General features: G+C 41.0%; 1 protein-coding gene across 2 annotated transcripts in view; it reads left to right on the forward strand.

Moving 5' to 3' along the window:
- Positions 1-22,660, forward strand: part of sbf2 (SET binding factor 2) — a 94,992-nt gene that overhangs the window by 51,172 nt on the left and 21,160 nt on the right. For both annotated transcript variants that reach the window (XM_080500219.1, XM_080500220.1), the window contains exons 16-26: positions 590-739; positions 6,672-6,740; positions 16,045-16,215; positions 16,570-16,838; positions 17,852-18,024; positions 18,172-18,245; positions 20,401-20,596; positions 21,079-21,206; positions 21,804-21,979; positions 22,158-22,291; positions 22,395-22,596. In XM_080500219.1, the coding sequence (XP_080356345.1) occupies positions 590-739; positions 6,672-6,740; positions 16,045-16,215; positions 16,570-16,838; positions 17,852-18,024; positions 18,172-18,245; positions 20,401-20,596; positions 21,079-21,206; positions 21,804-21,979; positions 22,158-22,291; positions 22,395-22,596 (1,742 nt within the window). The remainder of the gene's footprint in view (positions 1-589; positions 740-6,671; positions 6,741-16,044; positions 16,216-16,569; positions 16,839-17,851; positions 18,025-18,171; positions 18,246-20,400; positions 20,597-21,078; positions 21,207-21,803; positions 21,980-22,157; positions 22,292-22,394; positions 22,597-22,660) is intronic.

A 22,660-nucleotide genomic window follows, 5' to 3' on the forward strand; every position in this document is an offset into this window, starting at 1 on the left:
GGGGCATTAATCAAACTCTATCTGGAGGCACTTTCACGCCGACTTGTTAAGCCATAATTACAAGACCTGATCGATAACAAGATGGTCGATTAGTTCTTATGTTTACCTCAGCTTGCATTCACACTACATCGTTGCAGCCCTTCAAATATTTTTTTTCCTGTGATCTGTATAAGGTTGTAGGTGAACAATATTCATTCAATCTGTTGCAAATAGGACGGCTGCCAGTTTCTTTATGTGTCCTTCTGGCATCATATTGATGTTATATAACCCAAGTGTGCATCTATGTGTATAATGCAAGAATGCATTGCATGTGTATTCTGAACCCCCACCAGGAGCCTGTAAATCCCAGACTGCCAAATGGTCAGTTGAACACAATTAGGTGTGCAGCAGGTCAATGTAGCTGGAAGTCCTGCTCTGGTGCATAGTGTTGCCTAAAGCTGTGTATGGATATTAAATTAAAATTCCATATCAATGATCCAGAAATGTACACTTTGGTTCATTAAATGGTTGGTTCTGAATGTCATATTTTTTAATTCAGATTATCTTGTCTGACCGCTTGTTCTACCTCATTCTTTTTTTGTCAAAACAGACGTTGCCAGCTGCACTACGCGCAATGAAAGGCAAGGCCGCTCGTCAGTGTCTGACGGAGGAACTGAGTCTACATGTTCAGCAGAATCGTGCCATATTGGACCACCAGCAGTTTGACTACGTCATCCGTATGATGAACTGCGCACTACAGGTATGTAAAGGGACACATGCAAGCTCAAGTCACCCTACAGCACCAGTACAGCCATTGAGGATTGCCTTATTTTTATTAATTCAAATAATTTATTAACTCTGCTTGGCAATGGGAATAGGAAATGTTATTTTTCTGAACAAATAGCTTCTGGAGGCACTTGGTTGAAGTCATTGCAACCAAAGAAAGTTTAACCAGTCGTTAGAATAGTTTGTGTAAGTTGAACATTCTGCGTTCGTCAATATTTATTATTGAGATGTTGATTAAATCACCGTTGATTATTACAGAAATTTAGGGAATCATATTATACTCTTTCTAAATAAAAACCTTTAGTTATATTTCCCTAAACACATACATGGTATCAACCAGAACAGACTCTTTCAACTCTGACTTCACTTTCAAGTAATGACATACATTGTACTAATACAAAACATTAGTTTCAAGCCCAATGCTTAGAGGCTGTGAACTTGCATAATTCTTGAGTAAGATGATTCTTTTTTTTTTAGTTTGGGGTTTGTTTATACTAAAGTGAACTAAATGATTTTGCTATGCTGATAAAACAGCTCAAGAAAAGATTGTATATATTTTAAACTCAAACAGAAATCTGATCCTTAGCGTTGTGTTGCATGAATTGTGAATGGGGCTCTTTAGTTCAAACTCTGTTTTTCTTACAGTAATATTAGTAATAATGTTTGGCTACCAGTTTATCCCAAAGTTACAAATCGCGTTATATAACTGGTTGAATATATAAACTTTTTGGCTCTCTTCCCTGCATATTATGTTCTATGAGTTACCTACCTTTGTCTTCAAACATCTTTCAATTAGATTTTTGGGTTTGCATTTGTGTACTTTTCATCTTCACCAAAAGACACAAAGGCCATTTGAAATGTCATTATTTACTCTGTGACATGAATAATAACAGAATTTGTGGCAGTATCTTTCGATGGCTCGAGCACATTTATAGTCTTTGTGAAAAGGCTGCTGTTGGAGGCAAAGCAAGAAGCAATCAATGGCTTCTTTGTGTCTGCGAAGCGTGTCTGGCCATCTTTATTTCCAGGAAAAACAGATGTACTATTACACAATATTTCAATCACTGATGTGTCTGTTTAAAGGCCAAAAGATGACACTTAAGTCTAGGCAATACCACAATCAGTCCATCATTGTGAACACAGTGTCTTTAGTCGGTAACAAATGCAAATGTCTGTTTTGTCATCTTATTATTGCACTACTGTCATGGAGCTTGGCGGTCACTGCATTATTTCATATTGAAGTGGCATCCTTATGTGCTTCATTATGTGTATAAGTGGTAAAGTGTTGGTCATGACATTAACTACGGCAGAAGGAGATGAATCTTTAATTTTATTAATAATCATCCAGCCCTTCTTTTGTCATTCATAGATAATTCTCAAAAATGTGATTGTTGACAACACAAGATGGTGAACCCACACTGAGGACAATGCTGACATTTGCTCTTTCAATTTGATTTGTTCTCAATAAAGTTTTTTCTTAAAAGTGTCAGACTTTGCACCAAACAAAACAAAAGCACCCCTCTGACTCCAGTTTGAAGATAAAAAATCTTTCTGTTCTCACAACATAATCATATTTCTATAAATGATGGTCTCCAAGTGGGCTTATAAAAGCTATTTTCCCCCATTCATATACACTGGCATTTTGCTGAAAAACCCATGGACACGCATGGAAAAATTCACACATGGAGAAGAGATTTGATGCTGCACGTGAAGTTTTCTTCAATGTTCCTCTGATGGCTTCTTGTGTTTTTAGTTGTTGTTGGGGGGGGGGGGGGGGGTTTCTAACATTTTATTGTTTCTTATTCATGATTAGGTTTGTCTTGATGTGAGACATTTGTTCCTGGCTTCCATTTCTTTTTCTCAGAAAGGATTTCTATCAGACCTTTTGTGAAAGGAGTATAAATAGCAAATTTTGGAGTCACTAATCATTTTCATATTCTCCATTCTGCTCTTTCTGTCAACACCCAACAACATAAAAACCCCAAAACTGATATTACAGAGTGTGGGTGTGGGTGTGTGGTGTGCGTGTGGGAGTAAACGATCCTTCAGGGTTTAACAAAACCGAAGTGACCTATTCTATAAAAAATGCTGCTCGCTCTCCTTGTAATGACAGCATAATGTTTCGCTTGAATTCCTGGCCTCTGTGTTGATGTGACATGCTGATTTGCAGTGACATCATCATTAAGAGGGCAATTACGTTGTTAATCATTTAGCCGTGTCCACTTCAGGGTGAGTGACAGTACTCTTGTCTGGTTACAATCGACACGCTTCGTACAGCTGCAGGAAACGCTGTGCAATACACACCGTGTACAATAGGTTAAAGGTGAAGACATTAGAATCAGGTGGGATGGAACCTTGTCAGCATTCATTATTGTTTGAGTAATTATTTTTTTCCTTTCTTTACCTGTTTTGTAATTCTCAAAACAGAGTTGAGACATTATCTGCAATGAATTGTTCAAAAAATGTACTGTGACGCATTTTTTCCCGTTCAAACATCTGTTGCAATTCTTATCTGAGCCATTTCTCTGCCATGAATCACGCTTTCCTAATGACCCCCCATTAAGATATTTGACTTAATTGTGTATTCATTCATTTGTTTGTTTGTATGTGTATGCACTGGTCATTCCTCCGGCTTTTAGAAGTGAACGTTGCGCAAGCCATGTGGGGGAATGAGTCCTGCTGTGGATGTGTCCTGGCATCCCAACCATTTCCTGTCAGATAGGATTATGAGCCCTCTGCGCTCTGCTCTCTCATGGCCGAGGCCCTCGTGATGGTGCTCAAAAACACAGTCTGAATGGCAGTTTACTGTGAGAGAGGATTAAGGCGGGTGGACCGCAGGAAGTGGGCGCAATAGCATGGAGTCCATGAGTTCTGTGTGATCCTGAGTGCTCGGGTCTGATGTGGAACAGCACGAGAGTGCATGCTAAACGCAGATGTTGCTGGAAAGAGTCGAGCGACGTATCCAATTGGTCTGCCTGTCTGAGCTTACCGGCCGGAGCGCCAACCAACCAAAGCTGTACATGTCCACCACCACACCCCCCCCACCCCACCCCCTCGGAACAGAGTTGCTGCCGTCTGCATCTTAATCACTTTAAATGTCTCTTTTAATTCTGACTCGACAACTCCACTGCATTTTATACATTACTTGGATCATAAATTAGACTTCTGCTGTGAGAACATGCCCTCTGTCTGCCTTAGTGATCTTGACGTACTGTCTTACGCAACATGGCGACTGGGAATCTGTGCAGGGTATCATTCCCATGTTCCGATAACTGTTTCTCTCTGATGTCCAACAGTATGGGCAGGTAAACATCTGCCTTAATCAGATCTCATGCTTTTTCTCTTCTTCTTTTTTTAACTCTGTATTTGTTGGTCATCTTGACATCACAGAGGTCAGCTGTGTAGCCCCCCCCTTCTTACCATCATTGATTCAAGGTACAATAATGACGAGAGCATCTCCCTTTTGTTCGCGTCTCCTTGTCCAGGGCCACAGTAGTCCCATATATGCATGTCATAAGTGTCAATTCATCTCTGGGCTTTCCTGGAAAGTGCTAAAATTGTTTGAACACACAGGAAGTCTTTGTTTATTCACATCCTGCATGCCTCTTGCTTTTGTTCACTGTATACGTGTCTGAGAAAGAGTACCTGTGTTAGTCATCCTCGCCGTTATAGCTCAGGCCGCTTCAAGAATGAAGGAAAAATTCTGAAACGTGCAGTAAATAATTAAAGGAAATGGAAACTTCTGGGAGGTTGTGACAAACAAAATGAAATCCTAAATAAGGTATTTTACCCTCCATCATGTGATTCATGTGAATCATCATATTCAACTCTGCCAATGGCTGACCCTTGACTAATATCTGATTTTTGGTAGATTAGCTCCCTGCTTTTACTTTTCATTCAGTCCAGTCTGAGACCTGCTGTTGACTTCACCTCTATCTGTTTACTTTGTTAGTTGACCCCCGAAGCTTTTGAGCTGTCACTTAGCCTCTCTGTCTGCTGGCAGGAGATTAGCATGGAGCTTTGTAGATGACATGTGTTACTGATAGTGTCCACTTTATGTAAGACACAAAGTGTTGAATGGCTCTTTGAACTAAGCTTGTGACATTTGTTACCTCTGAAACAGGCCTACAGCCTCTCTAAGTGCTGACAGAGCCTGTCGTTCCACGTATCTCTTTCGCAGAACTGATGATATGCGTGGCTAAGTTTCCTTCTTTCTTCTGGTTTGTAAAATATTAACACTTCTCCGTCTGTGCATTTCCACTTGTTGTTCTATTTTCACCGGGGGTCCATGAACTCCTGTGACCTGTGACATTGTTAAGGATGCTGGTAAACAATGCTTTGGTGCTGCTCCAATAAGCTGGAACAATTTACCGCAACCCAAATAGCGGCCAAAAAAAAAAACGGGGGGGAAAAAAACTCCAGCGACACGAAAAATAAAACAGAAACTATGTTGCTTAGTCAACGGGGGGCCAGACTTTCATGTGTTTTGCATTTTCTGCCCTCAGTAAATTCTTGTGTGTTTGTGTGTGTGTGTGTGTGTGTGTGTGTGTGTGTGTGTGTGTGTGTGTGTGTGTGTGTGTGTGTGTGTGTGTGTGTGTGTGTGTGTGTGTGTGTGTGTGTGTGTGTGTGTGTGTGTGTGTGTGTGTGTGTGTGTGTGTGTGTGTGTGTGTGTGTGTGTGTGTGTGTGTGTGTGTGTGTGTGTGTCTATATGTGCGCCCATGTATGCGTAACAGAGGCCCACTATTAGAGACTGCTATCAGAAAGACAACATTCCTTGGCGTGTGTCTCCCGCCAAAACGACTCTGATAGTATGTTGCACACATGATTTTTCAATGTTCGTGACTTTGTATTTAAGTTCAGAAAAATAAAGGGTTTGCGGTTATTAGGTGAAACGCTCAGTCAAAATTATGTGTTTGTGTTTGTGCTGGGTCTTAAATCAAGTTCCCTCTGGCCACTCTCATTTACAGAGTTAAACAAATACATCCCAACACAGCTTACCAGGGATAAGTACCAATTTCCTTTGGGTAAAGTACCAGTACTTTTTAGTGTCCGACTCACGTCTTTTTCTTTGATTATCCTATTCTCCTTGTTCTGTGATGTTTGAAGAAAAAGTTAACTTTGGGCCCCTGAGCCTCCTTCGTTTTAGCCTCTTAATGCATTCTTAATCTTAATGCCATTCTCTTGAAAGTAGCATTAAGCGCCGCCTCTTTGACCTCAAGCAATTCCAGATACAAACATTCCCTGACTTAAAAAAAAAAAAAAAGTTTTTAAATAAATAAATACATTTGCTTCCTGGCTTGTCATTGCTGCCACGACACCGCATTTTCATGACCAGATCGATTGGCTTATACACAACAGCTTTAGATTTTTATCAATGAGAATTACAAGGCAATCCAACTGAAGAATGCAAAACCAAATATTATCAATAGATTGAATACTGGAGCCCTCAAACAGTTGTGTCAAGGCAGGGATTATATAAGGCTATTGAAAGCATATGTCCTAATAGCGGAGTAAAGTAGACCGATTGGTTTTGACAAGGTTTTTTTTTTTTTTTCGATAGCTCTGGTTTGTAACAGGACATACTGTCTTCATGCAGATGGAGGTTTTGTTTGCTAATGGTGGATTCTCGGCTTAAGTCACAACTCTTGATCATCGCAGTTCATCAATGCATTGCTTGAAGATAAAGTTTCTCAATTGTACACCTGTATCTGCACAGCAGTAATAATATACTTCTCCTTTAAGTCACCAAACGTTTTCCTCCCTGACCCCAGTGTGTACGACCTCTCTGCTTGAAGCATGTGCTTGCTGTGTTATTTTGGCAGTTCTGCTAAAAAGAAGCTCTTCGGGCCGCTTCATAACAAGTGCCCTGCTCTGTGCTCACTTCTCTCCTGTTGTTTGACCCACAGGACTGCTCCAGTTCGGAAGAGTACACGGTAGCTGCTGCACTGCTGCCCCTCTCCACAGCCTTTTACAGGGTAAGAGAATAAAGTGAATCAAAATGACTTCCACCATCTTTTTCCTAAAGCCTCTGGAAATTAATGGTTTTGCTCCTTTAGGAGTAGAATTGGTTTGCACATTTTATATTTAATAGCAGATCATATCATATATTTAAACTTTACGGGAAAAACAGCCCCACAATAACACTTGCTCTTATTGGTTGGGTAAGGCTAAAGGCTTTGATAACTTCACACAGGTCTCAGTTAGACATAGTGTTACAGCGAGGGAAAATTGCCTTGATCTGACGGTGTCAAATATTTCAATCCAGTCAAACACAATGAACAAAACATTGAAATAGCAGCTGCAGAGCTTTTATTTGTTTACCACAATGATGGAAAGCAAATGGTGAAAAAGATGTAAATAAACATCTATCAAGAAATGACTGGTAAAAGGCCGTCATTATTTCTTATTTACATATTCTGTTCTAGACCATGTACCACTACAATAGATATTAGGTGAGTTATTTCCATTTCAATGGCTCAAAAGAGTTACAAACCCATTGAAATTTGTCAGCAAGCAAAGGTGTTCTCGTGGAGAAAGACAAACATTTGCATGCTCATATGTCAAACTTCATATTTTTCTTTAACATCTGCTGAAGAAAAATAGAAAACTTTGAAACGGCTTCGCCGACAAGGTTGCGTCCTCTGTGAGAACATGTGGTTGTGTGATTTTCCTACAAAGATGTGCAAAGTGTGCAATCTGTCAGCAGCTCATTTAGATTCATACCAAGCATCAAGTTTACTGCTATTTCACCCCCCCCCCCCCCCCTTTTACTGCAGCTATTTAAGAACTAGAAATAACCTACAAAATCTTTTTCAGCATTACAACATTCTATGTCAAAGAAAGGGATTTAGATTTGTTTGAAAAACGGTGTTAAGTTCTATGACAGTTACCGTTTTGATAATTGAGTTATCGTCAGGTTGAACATCACTCTGTACTGTAGAGAGGCTTCTCAGCAGGGAATAGCCAGAGGAAGAACAGCTTTCTCAACCTTTGCCCTTTGCTGATCCCGGAGCATGTACGTACTCCGTGCAGCATGTCAAAACCTCCACAGTGAAGTGTAAAATAACAACTGTGGTTTCTGGTTTCTAAATCATCACCAACATGGAGTATGTGGTCTACACAGCTATTTCCTTCATGCTTGCTTTTTGCCTTAGTGACAGACACGACGCCAGCCCTCGATTTTTTTTCTATCGCTGTTAGCTGCCAGTGTCCTGCTGAGCTGGACTTGGATCCAGCCCGCCATAGACCACCACACGACTCATCCAGGCCACATGCCACTGACATTACTCCGTTAGATAAGCCACATGTGTTGTTTTATTGTTTTTGATTCAGTCGGTCTCTTATTTAACTTGGTGCTTTCTATATCTTATACCAATTACAAACCACTGTTTCATAACCATTTATGTTGTTCATGAGTAGTAATTCCTGTTCTCTGCAGTGATTTATTCCTGTTTTTGAATAACATTTTGAAGTGATCGTCTGAAGGGGACAGCAATTTAGATCGAAAGATAGAAGTTCGAGAGACAGGCTTTTTCTTGTTGAACAGATGATTGAAAGCAGTGACAAGCTGCAGCCCACCCACACTCACAGGGCAAAAAGTAAAGTGAGGTCAGGAGAGAATCTGCCAAAAGTATTTGTAATCTCAGATTTAATGGAGCCATGCAGTGGAAATGTGAGAAAAACGGCGCTTAGTAATGACGCGTCACTGCAGCTGTCATCTTGTGTGGAGACCAAGAGCCATGCATGGTCCTGACATCTCGCAACTGCTGTCATAGCATCATCCTGTTTCATGTGTTTTCTTGACCTGCTTTAACTTTTGATTAACAACTTGGACACATGATTTGTAGGACTTTAGTATCATAATTGTGACGTGCCTTTATTTAGCAAACCTTTGCGACTCTGTAACTGAGAAAGCGAAGCAAATTCTGATAGGCAAAATGTAGCAGCCTCTCACAGACGCATGACAAAATGTCAAAATGTCCCAGATTGTTGACAAAGAGATGACAAACAACAATAACAGAACTGCTTGCTCGTCATTTACATATGCGCTTGGGGGAATCACAATTAAAGTACTGTCTCCAGCTCCTTTTCATGTTTGTTCTTTAAGGTATCCTGCCTGATGAATTACTTGTTCAAGCAAATAGCCAATCACACAGCAGGAATTCACGTAGAAATAGTCAAGATCACCTGCTGTAGTTCAAACCGAGCATGAGAATGCAGAACAAGGGTGACTTTAAATGACATAGGATGGTTGTTAATGCCAAACAGGGGGATTTGAGTATCGCAGGAACTGCTGGTCTACTGGAGTTTTAACACACAACCATTTGTAGGGTTTACAGGGGATGATTTGAAAAAAGTGAATATCCAGTAAATTGCTGGTTTGAGATTACAGAAAGGCAACAGTTGCTCCAATAACCATGAGTGCCACTCAGGTCAGTGAAGAGGAAACCTGTGCTACAGTTTGCACGGGTTCAACATGCAGTAATTGGACAATAGAAAGTTGGAAAAGCATTGAATGTTTTCATATGTCTGGATTTCCTTTGTGACATTCAGATAGTGAGGTCGTAATGTTTCATAAACACTATGAAAGCATGGGTCCATGCTATTTAATGAAGTAGGTGGGAGGTATTTCCTTGGCACACAGTGGACCTCTTAGTATCAATTGAGCATTGTTTAAACGCCACAGTGTCTCGATTTACTGACGGCCACTTTCGGAAGGACAATGCACAGCGTGCAACAAAGACACGTGAAAAGTGTTGATTTTTTTTGTTTTTAATCTGGATATATAAACTTCTCTTTAGCTTACGCCATCTCAAACCTTTTTCTTCAACATGACAATGAGGTTACTCGACTCCAACGGGCCTCACAACCACCGAATCTCAAGCCAATACTGCACCTTTTAAGATATGGTGGAACGGAATCTGACAAATCTGCAGCAAATGGAAAGTGCTATCTTACAGTGTAGGTCAATGTCTCTGAGGTATGCTTCCAACACCTTGTTGAATTTATACTCCAAAGAAGTAAAGGCAGTACTGAAGGCAAAAAGGAATTGAACATGGTGTGTACAAGCTGTTCATAATGAAGTGGCTAGTGAGTAATTCCCTTCTTTTTCCCACCACTAATCACAGCAAATCCCAGTGAGCATCATTCAGTTTTTATTACCCAGCTCTGATTGATATGAGTTTATTTGCAATGCCACTAGTAATTAATTGAGTGAAAGATTAAATACGGATGGGTGGATTATAATATTTACATGTATCTTCGTAAGTTTTAAAATAAACATTACAAATATTAGTGGCTTTAAAAAAAAAAACAGACAGAATAATTTGCTGAAGGGCACTAGTACTTTATTTGTATGTTTATAGTATGAAATTACTTTTGAGTCCGTAAATACAAGTCTTAATCATTGCACCTGTTACACTCAGGATTTCCATCATATATGTCTTAGTTTGTTTTAGTTGTTACAATACATCACGTAGCTGATATCTGTTTTTACTGTGCTTGGTTTAAATGTCTCCGTCTTTCATACTGGAATAAAAATGATGAGGTGATACAATCCTGGGCATTTTTGTTATAAGTCTCGTTATGACTCATTTCTTTAAATTAGTTTTGTTGGAGCAAGTATAATGTGAAGTCTCTTTCCCTGGAAGTATTCGGAGAGATATTAGTTTTGTGTTTTTCCAAGGCTGTTGGTGACGTGGATCATTGACCTGACCCATTTAACTCTGTCCTCACTCTTGAACAAGTTTTGAGAGTGGAGGATGTCTTTTCATCAGAGCTGTTGCCATTTAAAAAGCTCATACACACTTTACATTATTTATAATCGTTTGCTTGTTCAGGAAATACAGATTTCATTTTTCAATAAATGCTCCTCTTTTGCTCAAGCGCTGTGTATTTTTACCCATAATTTAGATCCAGGAGTCAGACACTGGTCGCGTTCCTCTTTTCTTGCTTTCTTGGCCAGACTTCAGCAGACTTGCACTTTGCTCATGGCCCCTGTCCCCACGGTCCTGAGGTCTGCAGGTCAGGAGATATTGGAAGCGCCTTTGCTTTATAAATGTCTGCTTCCAGAACTTGCTGGCTGGAGACCGTGTTTAGTATTATTGCTCGCCATGTTGACATTGAACAGATTATGTTATTGACCCAAATTTTACGTTCCGTTGTTTTCCTTTCCCATTTCTTGGGTTTTCCTTGAGCCTGACTTGCACAGCATGTTTTGCTGAAACAGAAGCATTTGGTGAAGTACAACTGACAGCTCTGGAGCAACATTTGAGATTGACAGGCACTATTAGCAAAGCATCTTTGACTCGATATCGTGCATCAATTGCTTCATTTGACTCGTGTAGATAATGTTTATCTAAATGTCACAACCTTTGCACAGGTCCCCTTTGTTTGAGTTGACGTTTTAGATATTGCAGAGATCGTCTGATAAGCAGTTTCTGTGGAATTTGTTATCCAGTGCAGGCGGGTTTATCGGGATATGAATACATGTCACCAATGTCAAGATCTTTTGTTATTCTGTTCTTTGCAGTCGCACGTCATGTGTTCTCTTGCATTTGCATGTTTCCCAAATCCCTCTGCTGGTGGTGAAGCACAGGGAATATGGCAGCGACTGGATAACCCAAACACAATTTTGCATGAGTTACACAGTGAAAGCATTTCACTGTTAGCATTCTTTCCTGTCAGAGTTTATGCACAGCAGGCTTTGGCAGCTCGCTCTGTCAACCTGCTCTTCACCATGTCCTCACAGGGGATAAATTATGCTCCGGGTGACCCCCGAGTATCTCTATGTCCCGCTCTTGACTTACAATATCCCTGTTTACTTTGTTTCAGAACATTTACGTTACTCGTACATTGTGTTTTTCCACAGTTATGGCCTATGGATGCTATGATCTGTTTGTTTACTAGTGTGACTTTCAACATGTCAGACTGTTTGTTTCACCTGACTGAATAGGATAAACACATTGCATAGATGCAAGCTTTTCTAAGCTTGTCAGGGTTTCAGTAGTTTTCCACACAATACTCTGGCTCATGTCGGTTTGCAAACTGAGGAGATGGATTGTTTTCGGGTCAGGCGTGTACTCTTGCCGAGGATTTGTCCAGAAATAATGACTGTTTTTTCTTCAGGAATGCTGCGACTTCTTCCAAAACACGTAAATAATGTGGCTGCCCCAAGGCTGGTGACATATCAGATACAGCAGTCCTTGCGTAGTGTCTGCATGCGAGTCTACACACCGGCACCGTCTCTGTGTCTCCGAGACACGCAGTGGGCATGTGTGATGTTGGTGTCTGTTCAGCTGATGTTTGGAGGCTGGAGTCAATCATGCTGTGAACCTCTGGATCAAGTCACAGAGTTCAAAACAAGATCCTAAATCCTGATAGCCTCATTCCTCTGACCTGTTCGAAGCATTTTCCCCCTTTTCTGTCTCCCCTCGTGGTTTTTCCGGCTTGTTTTTCACCCTTTCTCCCTCAACCCTGCATTCCTCCTCTTCAATGGTCACACCGCCAGATGGGTCTGATAGTTGTGCACTCCCTCCTTCCCCTTCATCTTCACTTCCTTCTTTCCTTTCCTCCTCCTTTTCCTCTCCTTTCTACTCTCCTTCCCTATCCTCCTCCTCTTCCTCCAACATCTGTCTCAGTAAGCTTTGTGTATTATAATTTTAGGAAGAGCCGACCTCGGTCAAAATGACCCGCACATATCTGACAAGCCAGAAAAGTACAGCCAAGCTGAGTATAGACAACACTGACAGATCCCACAGACGGACCCCCCCCCATACAAACACACACACCCACGCAGCATCTGTTGCAAGACCCACAACATTCATTGGACAGAAAGGTGATTTAATGCTTTCCAGATAACTTTACTTGTTATCATATTTGTAAGAGTTTATTTTTAGCTGCATTTCAACTTCTTCATTAGCCCTCTCCTACACATCCAACCTCCTTGTGCCGAATATGCCATAGTTAGCATATCTGTTACTTTGAGCAGTGGCAGGTTTGGTTGCGTTACAACTTCTCTTCAATTCATTTCCGGATACTTCATATTAGTCCTCATCATTTTATGCAGTCCTTCTCTGGACTATGTCTCATGTGCATTTTAACCGCTTGTTTCATATCTTGTCACTTGTATTTCACAAAGCTACTGTTTTATTCGCTGAAAGGTTTTGTCACTGGAAAACTCCAGATTTAATTGAACGGAGAAAAGGTGAGATTTGTGACCATATAGTAATCGATATTGTGGCGCCCAGCAGTTCATTCACATGACACATTCTTAACGTGAACCTCTCAGTTCTTCAAAAAACAGTAACATTGAAGCCAGATAGTGAAAGTTATCTTTCACTAGTACAGAAGTGCTCGTTGATTGGACACTCGTTGACATTTTTACACCCATAAAATGAAAATCAATCCAGTCAATCTAATCATAAAAGGATTAAGGCAGCATACCACCGGAATAATAATGACCCTAAAAATTGTGTTATCGGTCATCGGAGCAAGAGTTCTGTCATCTAGAAAACTAAAGGAATTCAATTACCCACTGAATAGCCAATGAAAATGTGTTGACTCATCATTATGAATAGAACAGCGAAAATATCTTCAAAAAGTATGTCAATGAGAATGACTGTGTGATCGATGCACAGTGGTGGAGCTGTGCTCTGGCCTCACAGCACCAAGGTCTCAAGTTCAAGTCTGATTGCCTGGGGGGGGAGCTCTATGTTGAGGTTGCATGTTCTCCCCATGAGTGTATGGGTGTTCTCTGGGTGCTCCGGTTTAATAGTTAATTGGTGACTCTAAAATTGCCTGTCTTGATTGTTGCACTGTGGTGGAGTGGCTATTGTCCCTGGTGTGCCCTACCTTCACCTAAAGTCAGACCTGATCACATTCAGCCCCATGCAAATATAAGTTGTATGGAAACCACACAGCAGAGTTCATTTTTATTTTATTTCCAGGAAGAATTATCTTCTGATGACATAAAATGAAATTTGAAGTGGAAAGTGAAAAAAGTGAGCTCTCTTTGTGTTTATATCTCAAAATGCCTCAAACAACAGCTCCACATTCCTGTCTTTAAGAGAGATCACTGGAGTCTGTTTCTTGTTGTATCTTCAGCTCTTTCTTTTAAAAACCTTTAAAAAAAAAAAAAAAAAGCTGCTGAACTGCGCAGTGTCATATTTCCACAAAGTAGAGGTTTCACGTTGGTAATCTAATATGAGCAGAAGAGCAGCAGGAGACCCTGCTTCAGTTGTGTAACATGTCAGAACCTGTTTCAGTTTTTCGTGATGTTTCACCCACATTTTTCTTTTTACTTTTTTTTTTTTTTTTTTTTTTTTTACTATATAAGGGAATGCTTTCCCATTCTTGACCTGCCGTTTGACAGCGTGAAGTAATTCTGTGGCAAATGTGGAAAACAAAATACATCTGTATCGTAAGGAAAAATGGTTGACATATTAACACCCACAAGCTGGGAATGTGACTCTCATGTTCGCAGTGCTGTGCTTTTGCTGCTGTATGGGCATTAGCTCGTTTCTTTTTGGCATTTGGCCCATTAAGCTGGGAATAGAGCTGTTTTGGTTCTGTCCATTATAATTACAGTAAGCCCCCCCCCCCCCCCCCCAGTTCACATCCATCGAAGGCAAAACATGAAGTGATAATAGAAGCCGTGGTGCTGTGTCAGGCCCAGCGAAGAGAAATCAGAAGCTAATCTAATAACAGGTTTGAGCTTCTACATGCAGCCTTCAGACTTCAGATAGACATTTGGTGAGCGTTTAATTCGCGGTCTGTCGGCGCACGGTGCTTGTTCAGAGATCGTGTTGGGGGTTTTTTGGGGGTTTTTTTCTTTGGCCTGAGTTTATCTGCCCATGTTGTTCAATGTATGGGGAGAGTTATAATGCCTTCAGCTGAGGACTGTATGTTCCAGAGAGATGCTGTTTTTGCAAGCAGCATGAGATTTACTCTTCTGTCCACGCTATCACAAAACAGCAGCTCTGTTCCCAAAGACATCCTGACTGAAAACACTAGAGGGGGGGGGGGGGCTTCTCGGTATCCAATAGGGTTTGTTATCTGTTTAAAAAGTTACAACTCGCACCAAATGATGGATTTCACTGTAAACCTCCATGACGGGCATGTTTTGTTTTTTTTCTTCTTTTTGTTTTGTTTTTCCTTCTCAATAACATTTTGGCAAACTCATTTTCAAGGCACACTTACTGAATTCCCCTGATGCAAAAACACATTGAGAAATAAACCTGCACTAACACTTACAGCCCACATGTACACCGACACAGTGGTGTTCACATTCAGCACATTCGGGATCCGGTCCATCCACTGAGTCGATTCTAAGTCTGGGTGGGAGCAGCTGCCTGCACCGTCTACGTGGGGAAAATATAGAATAGTTGAATGGAAAAAGATAGTTTGTCTAAATTCATGCCAAAGTATCTTGTCAAAGTCACAAGCACACAGAATCACCCCACAAATATGATTGCAGTGAGATGTAGGCGCTTACTCTTTGACCCCAAATCTAAAAATATAATTAAACAAATGATTTGTTCTTTAAAGGATTACTTACTTTGTGTGTTGTTTTTCATTCTTTTAAGTATAATAATACATGTAAGATGATTATGTTTTATCTTATGTGTTATGTTTAGTTCTTTTTGACTCACAGCTGCAAATATTCTTGGTCACATTGTGACGCCTGGACACGGTTTGAAAACACAGCCTGACTGTTTCACCCTCTAATCCAAATTAAATCTTTGAGATATTTTGTGCGATAGGACACTCTGTGGCTTTCATGTCTTTTCAAAATGAATGTCAATGGATTTCCGATAAAGGTCAGCTGAGCAGCATGGGTTTGTACTGACTGAGAGTCATTATTGCGTTCTAATAAAGATCTCATTTTGTGTTTTTAAATACGTGACAACTTACAATCACATTGATATCACTACAGATAATTGTCATTCTAATCTAATTCTAAACAGTAAAAAACATCATTGCCGTATAAACCTGACAATCAAATGTAGTTTGAATTTTTTGCTGCAGGAGCTCCTCACTTTTTTCCTCTTTAATCCTCAACAAGCCCGCTTGTCACTTGATTATCTTAACTTGACAGTCAGTTTCTGCAGGGTTAAGAGTTATTCGAGCTGCATTTTCTCCTGAAAACAGTGTTCACATTGTGTGCTTTGCATACATTTTCTGTCAGACATCCTGTGACTGTGAGAAATCCGTCATCAAACCACAGCAAAGATTCACTTCTTTTAACATGACTCTGTGATGTAACGCGTGTTCTTACAGAAACTGGCTGCAGGGGTCAACCAATTTGCCTACAGCTGCATACAGGACCATCCCATCTGGACCAACCAGCAGTTCTGGGAAGCCACTTTCTACAGTGAAGTGCAGGGTCAAATCCGAGCCCTTTATCTAAACACCCCGGGGGATAAGAGCAGTGTCACAGCCAAGCTAAAGGTAAAGGACGCATGGGTGGATGGAAATGATGAATCACATATATTCCAATGTCAATAGATACACAAACAACATTCTGCTGCACACCCTATAAAACTTGATTTGTTATAGGCTAATGTTGCAAATAATTGAAAAAAATATGAAGCAGCTGTTTTAAGGACGCGGTTTGAATCACGAAACTCTACCTATGATTATTGCTAATTGAGTGATAGATATAGATTTATCGAGATCAGCCTAACCACAGGTTGTTGTTTTTAATCTAAATTTGTGGAAATTAGTCAAGCATTGATGATCATCATCACAACATTTTTGAGTTTAAATAGTAGACCCTCTGCCTGCTTGCATTGACGACTCCAGGACAGCGGGGTCCCAGTGGTGATCAGAGACGAGGACCAGACAGCCATGGACTTGGCAGCAGAGCAGCTGCGTTCGTGGCCCGGCCTGGACAAGGAGAAGCAGCAGGAACTGGTGAAGAACGAGGAGAGCACAGTGTTCAGCCAGGCAATCCACTACGCCAGCCTCATGGTTTACCTGCTGGTGCCTTTGGACACCAGCAAGAACAAGTTGCTGCGCAGCACCCCCGCTACGGACTGGGAGAGTGGCAGCAACAGTATCGTCACCAACAGGTCAGAAGGCCAACGGCACGCTATAAATGACGTTTACACATCCTCTCTCTCCTCTGTTTTTATCTATCTTTTTTTTTTTTTTTTATGGACCAAGTAAAACATATTTTTGGCTTGTTTAGAGTGTTTAAGGTAGAGTAATCAGTTTTATCCACAGGAAAACCTCAAGGTATGGTTTCATGATTTGGGAGTACTTGTACCTCTGTTAATAAGGTGATGACCAGGACACGGGTGGATGTGGCGTACCCCACAGTCTACATGATACCCCCCCTTATTCAGCCAAATGGGCCGCAGCTCCTCTTCTTTTTCCGACCCACATCCATCCCGTGGGCTGACATTGCTACTGAACAAAACAGAGTGTGGCTCATTTACTTCTGCTGGGGAATTTAAAGCCTTCAAGGTGTCTTTAATGGGGCTTTACTGCACTCACCCAAACTAAACACAATTGCAGTTGCAAATGATTGACCATGTTCTGCTCTTACTGTAGCATGAAAACACAGAGACCCCCCACATTGTCTTTCCTTAAAATAGGATGACATTCAACCCAATTTCTCTTGTTGTCAATAATAACAGCAACATATTGTCATTGTAGTTTTGGACATTTTGTTCCTTTTTTCTAATTTTTTCATTAGAACATTTTGTTATTTCTGTATACTTTTTTTTTTTTTCTAATCCCCTCACGTCACAAAAATACTGCAGCCACTAAGTTATTTATGTGGAAATTTTCTTGTGCGTTGGACTTTGAATATTATCCCAGACTTGATTCCTGGAGAGGACATTTGGTTTTCATCACGTGATGTTTGCATGACGTGAAATGTACTATTTGCTTAATTGTTGGAACGATCGATTCAGACATCCGACTGGTGCCAGACTGCAAATCACTGTCACTACTTTGTATCAAAAGCATTTTTGAATCCATGTCTGTCAGCATGCAGCTCTCAGAGAGCTCTCAATGAAGCATGTTGACCCTCTACTTCTTCTTCACTGTGTCTGTTACTACTGTGTGTATGTCACAGCATTGCCGGCAGTGTGGCAGAGAGCTTTGACACAGAAAGCGGCTTCGAAGACTCTGAGAACAGCGATTTGGCCAACTCTGTGGTCAGGTTTGTTGCTCGCTTCATCGACAAGGTGTGCACTGAGAGCGGAGTGACCCAGGAGCACATCAAGAGCCTACACAGCATGATCCCAGGTACAGCGCTCGTAGCCGAGCCCCTCAGCTTTATACGCAGCCACCCTCAGAGGTGTGCATGTAGCATGCTAATACACTGGTAAAATCTGCACATGTGCATGAGTGTCTGTGTGCATATGGTAAGTGACCCCAGCATCTGACCCACAGGTATCGTAGCGATGCAGATGGAGGCACTGGAGGCTGTTCACAGAGAGAGCAGGAGGTTACCTCCCATCCAGAAGGTGAGTGTTGTTATGCTGTCCGTTCAGCATTTATGAAATTGTGTACCAGGGTCAATTACTTCAGAAGTTGAAAATGCACCTCAGCAGATTACAAAGATTTGGTGTTATTTGTAAAGACGGTGACTGCAAGAAGTAACATTTTCTGTTTCAAGGGCAAATTTAGTTATTATCTGCTTTGAAAACTCTGTAAAATAGATAAAAGATATAAAAGAGATTATTTCAAAAGGTCAAATGGTTTGTTTTTCTTTTTTCATACCCTTGAGTTTTAATGCTTGGGACCTTTATTTATATGTTATGGTTGTGTCAATACCTGAAAAAACTACATACCTTTAAATGGTAAACTTTTTTTTAAATGCTCTTGGAGATCAGAATACCTTAAGTCGAGTCTGCGCCATTATTTTTTTTAACCCAAACCTCTGCATCATAAAATGTATTGAATGTATTGATTCTTTCATAGCACCAATTAGTACCAATTAGCACCAATAGATGAGAGGACTGGTTATTGTGCATCTGAGTGAAAACAATTTTTTGGGGAATTTGATACAATATAAGTACTCTGCTTATATTTGCTTCTTGGAAACCATGAAAATTAAATCTCACTTTAACATGTTATCTGAATATTCATGTAATCAATTGTAGAGCGCTTTTCACACAGTCAAATACAGCACAAATCAATGAATAATTTTTCCTTCAATTATTAAAGGTTGTCACTGACATTATGATTCCTAAATCTCAGTTCGGTCAAGAGAGCCAGAATCATCCAGTGTTATCCAGCCATTCTGGCATTTTCATATTTTTCCAGTTGGTCTTTTGGACCCCGCTGTGCTGTGTATCTGCCAGCTAGTCATGCACGCAGACAAATATCATGCCAGTACTGCCTTGGGAGCAACCTGGAAAGCTCAGTGAGCTTGACTGCCTTCTCTACTCAGTGATAATCTTCCATCCTGGACAAATAGCTGGGAACACCCTGCCAACAAATTGTGCAAACTACACCACCTCTGGATTCATGACAAGCCTGAATAGTTGAAATAATGAAAGCAATAAGACAAAAAAAAAAGAAGAATGTGGTTTTAAGATACAGCTCATTAGGTAGCCGACCTTGCAGTAGCACTGATGTGTAGAGGGATTCTCTTTTTGCTCTCAGTGCTCAGTCAGGAAAGACGTCAAGCAGCTAATATTATTTCCTGGCCAGATCTCATCTCCCTCTGGTCAACTATGTCCTTAATGAGAAATACTGTGACTGTAGTGATGTCCCTCTTCATTTTATATTTGTGACAGTGGAATAACTGAGCCTTGATATACTTGCTGAAGGCCAGAAGGAGCTGAAGTGACATCAGATGCAGACTGAACTGCAGGAAGTTTCAGCTTTTGGTCTGTGGGTTAATAAACAATTGTATTTTCAAAATCACACAGGTTCAGTCAACTGTATAATGTGCACATACATGTTCTTTTGTTTTCCTTCCTTCTATTATTTCCTTCTTAGAGAATGGATTCAAACTCAAACATGCATATAAACTTTCATCGGCTTAACAAATTAAAAAGCACAAGAAACCGAACAATTGAGTATTGTTCGCCACCACTCTGCAGTGTAATGATACCCTGAGTGAGAAGAATATAGGTTGCAAGTCCACAACCTTTAAATAATATTACAGAAGTGTTACAGAACATATTATCTCTTTTACAATTCGAAATGAAATAAAAACAAGTAATTATTAAGTACAATCAACTGGATAAACAGAATGATGTTTAGTTGAAAAGCAGGTTGTGCTTTTTCAGGTGGGGAATTTTTCTCTATAGTGAGCAGGAATTTGTTTTTGCTGGAAAGTTCAATGTTCAGATTGTTGGGTAACTATAAGTTAGTGTGTTTATTTTGATGATGACGTGCACGTTAAGCCTGAAATTTGTCCAACCAGGCCATGCACCGCTCTGATTTGACATTATAGTGATGAATTAATTTCCTGACCGTTTTAAGTCTGAGTCCCTGACGCAAGCTGGTATTTTTTTCTTTGTTTTTTTGGCAGTCTCTCATTTTAAGGCTCCCATCTGAGATGAAAAATATCTTATTAATATCCCATGCTTGTCACTGAAAGGTACAGTTTGTGCATTCTCCTCTCTCCCTCTTGTAATATCTGTGGTTTTATGTTTCTCCCCTCAGCCTAAGATTCTGCGTCCAGCAATGCTTCCCGGAGAAGAGTTGGTGTCGGAAGGGCTGCGTGTGCTTCTGGATCCCGACGGCCGGGAGGAGGCCACTGGGGGGCTGCTGGGGGGCCCGCACATCCTCCCAGCAGAGGGAGCCCTTTTCCTCACCACATACCGCATCATCTTCAAAGGCATCCCTCACGATCCGCTCGGTAAATACTTTGCATCGCAGCAAAAGAGAAACAATGCTTTTGTTGTTTGTTAGCTGATTTTGCAATGTCTTTCAGGGTTTTCAGAGTTGCACTTGTTGGTCAGGTTATCTAATCAACAGTTTCCCTTTATGCAGTTTGGTCTAAAGTGGCCAGATACCATACTGGCCTAGTTCTACTGTATCTACACTCTAAATTTTTTTCTATTAGTATTTTAACAATTGTGTAGAAAAGGAAAAAGAAGTAGACTTTTAACTGATGATTCAGGTCATCTTTTGTTTTAATAAATGTGAAAGTTTTTAAATATTTTCCTTCCCAGTCAAATTTGTGATGATCACAATCCCACCCGTCCGTCTTTAATTACTTTTCCTGCCACCTCTCCAGCGCTCACAAAAAACAAGAGTCCGCTCTGTTCTATCACTAAGATGCTGTAGCTTCTCCTGTCAGTGATGTGATGTTGCTCTTGGCTCCTGTCTGTGTCTTAGTGGGGGAGCAGGCTGTGATCAGAGCTTTTCCCGTGTCAACTCTGACCAAAGAGAAGAAGATCAGCATCCAGAACCAGCTGCAGCAGAACATGCAGGAAGGCCTGCAGCTGCGCTCTGCATCGTTTCAGGTAAAAACTGAAACACACGTGCCTCTTTGCTAAATTTGACCACAAGATGTTTCTTGCTATTGATCTTAGCTGATGGGAGGACGACCGAGAAATGACAAGTGTTGTAATATTATTTGAGCTTCATAGCATTGTGTAATTATTTAATTCTCTGAACAGCCAGAGAACTACAAGCAATCAAAATGACATACAAGCAGTAAAATTATAATTGATATTCAGTTTGGCACATTTTTCAAGCACCCTGCTGTTGTCATAATTTGAGGCTCACAGTATCAAAGAGAAAAACAATTTTCAGTCAGGCATGTGTTTTCACTCTGTTGATGTTCTGCTGTAAAACCTTTTATAGTTCATTCCTATCTTTTTACTAACGGGGATGTTCAAAGTGAGTATAGGTCAGTTGTTACTGTGCGACCGCCGCGTTTGTGTTGTGGTAACATGTATGATGGCTTGTATAATTACAACAGGGGATCTTAGCAGTGATACCCAAACAATGAGATGATGCAAGTGTAGTGCAATGTTTACTTCCAGTTGTGTTCCACAGTCCGTCTGAAATGTTGCTTCTGGGGTTGAAACAAGAGCTGGATGATTGTTCCTTTGCAGTTGATAAAAGTGGCTTTCGATGAGGAGGTGAGCTCAGAGATGGTGGAGATCTTCAGAAAACACCTCCAGAGAATCCGCTATCCACAGTCCATCTACAGTTCCTTTGCCTTCGCTGCAGGACAGACGACACCTCAGCTAATCCTTCCAAAGCAAAAAGAACGAAACACTGGCTTCAGGTTCGTCATACAGCCCCATAGGAATGGTTTCTGAACTGATTTAATCTTGTAAAATCAGTCATACAAGCCTCACTAACTGAGGTCGTTGTGTGTGAAATACCACTGTGAACACATGCTTTAGCAGTTTTTATGCACAACCTGCAGACAATAAATCTTGTCTCCTTTGTGCTCTTCACAGAACACTCTCGAAAACCATCGTCAAAGGAGCAAAGAGGGCTGGAAAGATCACAATGGGCCGTGGCAGCCAGAGCTCATTGAAGAAGAGCGAAAGAAGCAGCAGACTGACCTGGAATGAGGACGATGACATTTCAAGTGAGATAAATCACAGTTAATCACGCACAAATGTGTGTCAAGAGGAAGAAAAACAGCTAGAGGCAAGGCTTTTGTATAACTTAGCTTCTCATGCGTGCTTCAGTCTCAGATGATGGCGATCCACCCCCCAGCAGCACTTTGCGAGCGTCAGAGAAGTCCACCATGGAGCAGCTGGTGGAGCAGTCCTGCTTCCGTGACTACCAGCGCTTGGGCCTTGGCACCATCACCGCCAGCTCGTCGCGCTCCAAGTCAGGCGAGCAGTTCAGGATCACAGCTGTGAACAGACTCTACTCGCTCTGCCGCAGGTACACCACCTGCTGCCAGTTAAACCTCTTTTTCTGCTGTGGCACGGCTTTATGTGCCTCGTGA

This window comes from Blennius ocellaris (genome assembly GCF_963422515.1).
Source record: "Blennius ocellaris genome assembly, chromosome: 1".
Taxonomy (NCBI): Eukaryota; Metazoa; Chordata; class Actinopteri; order Blenniiformes; family Blenniidae; genus Blennius; species Blennius ocellaris.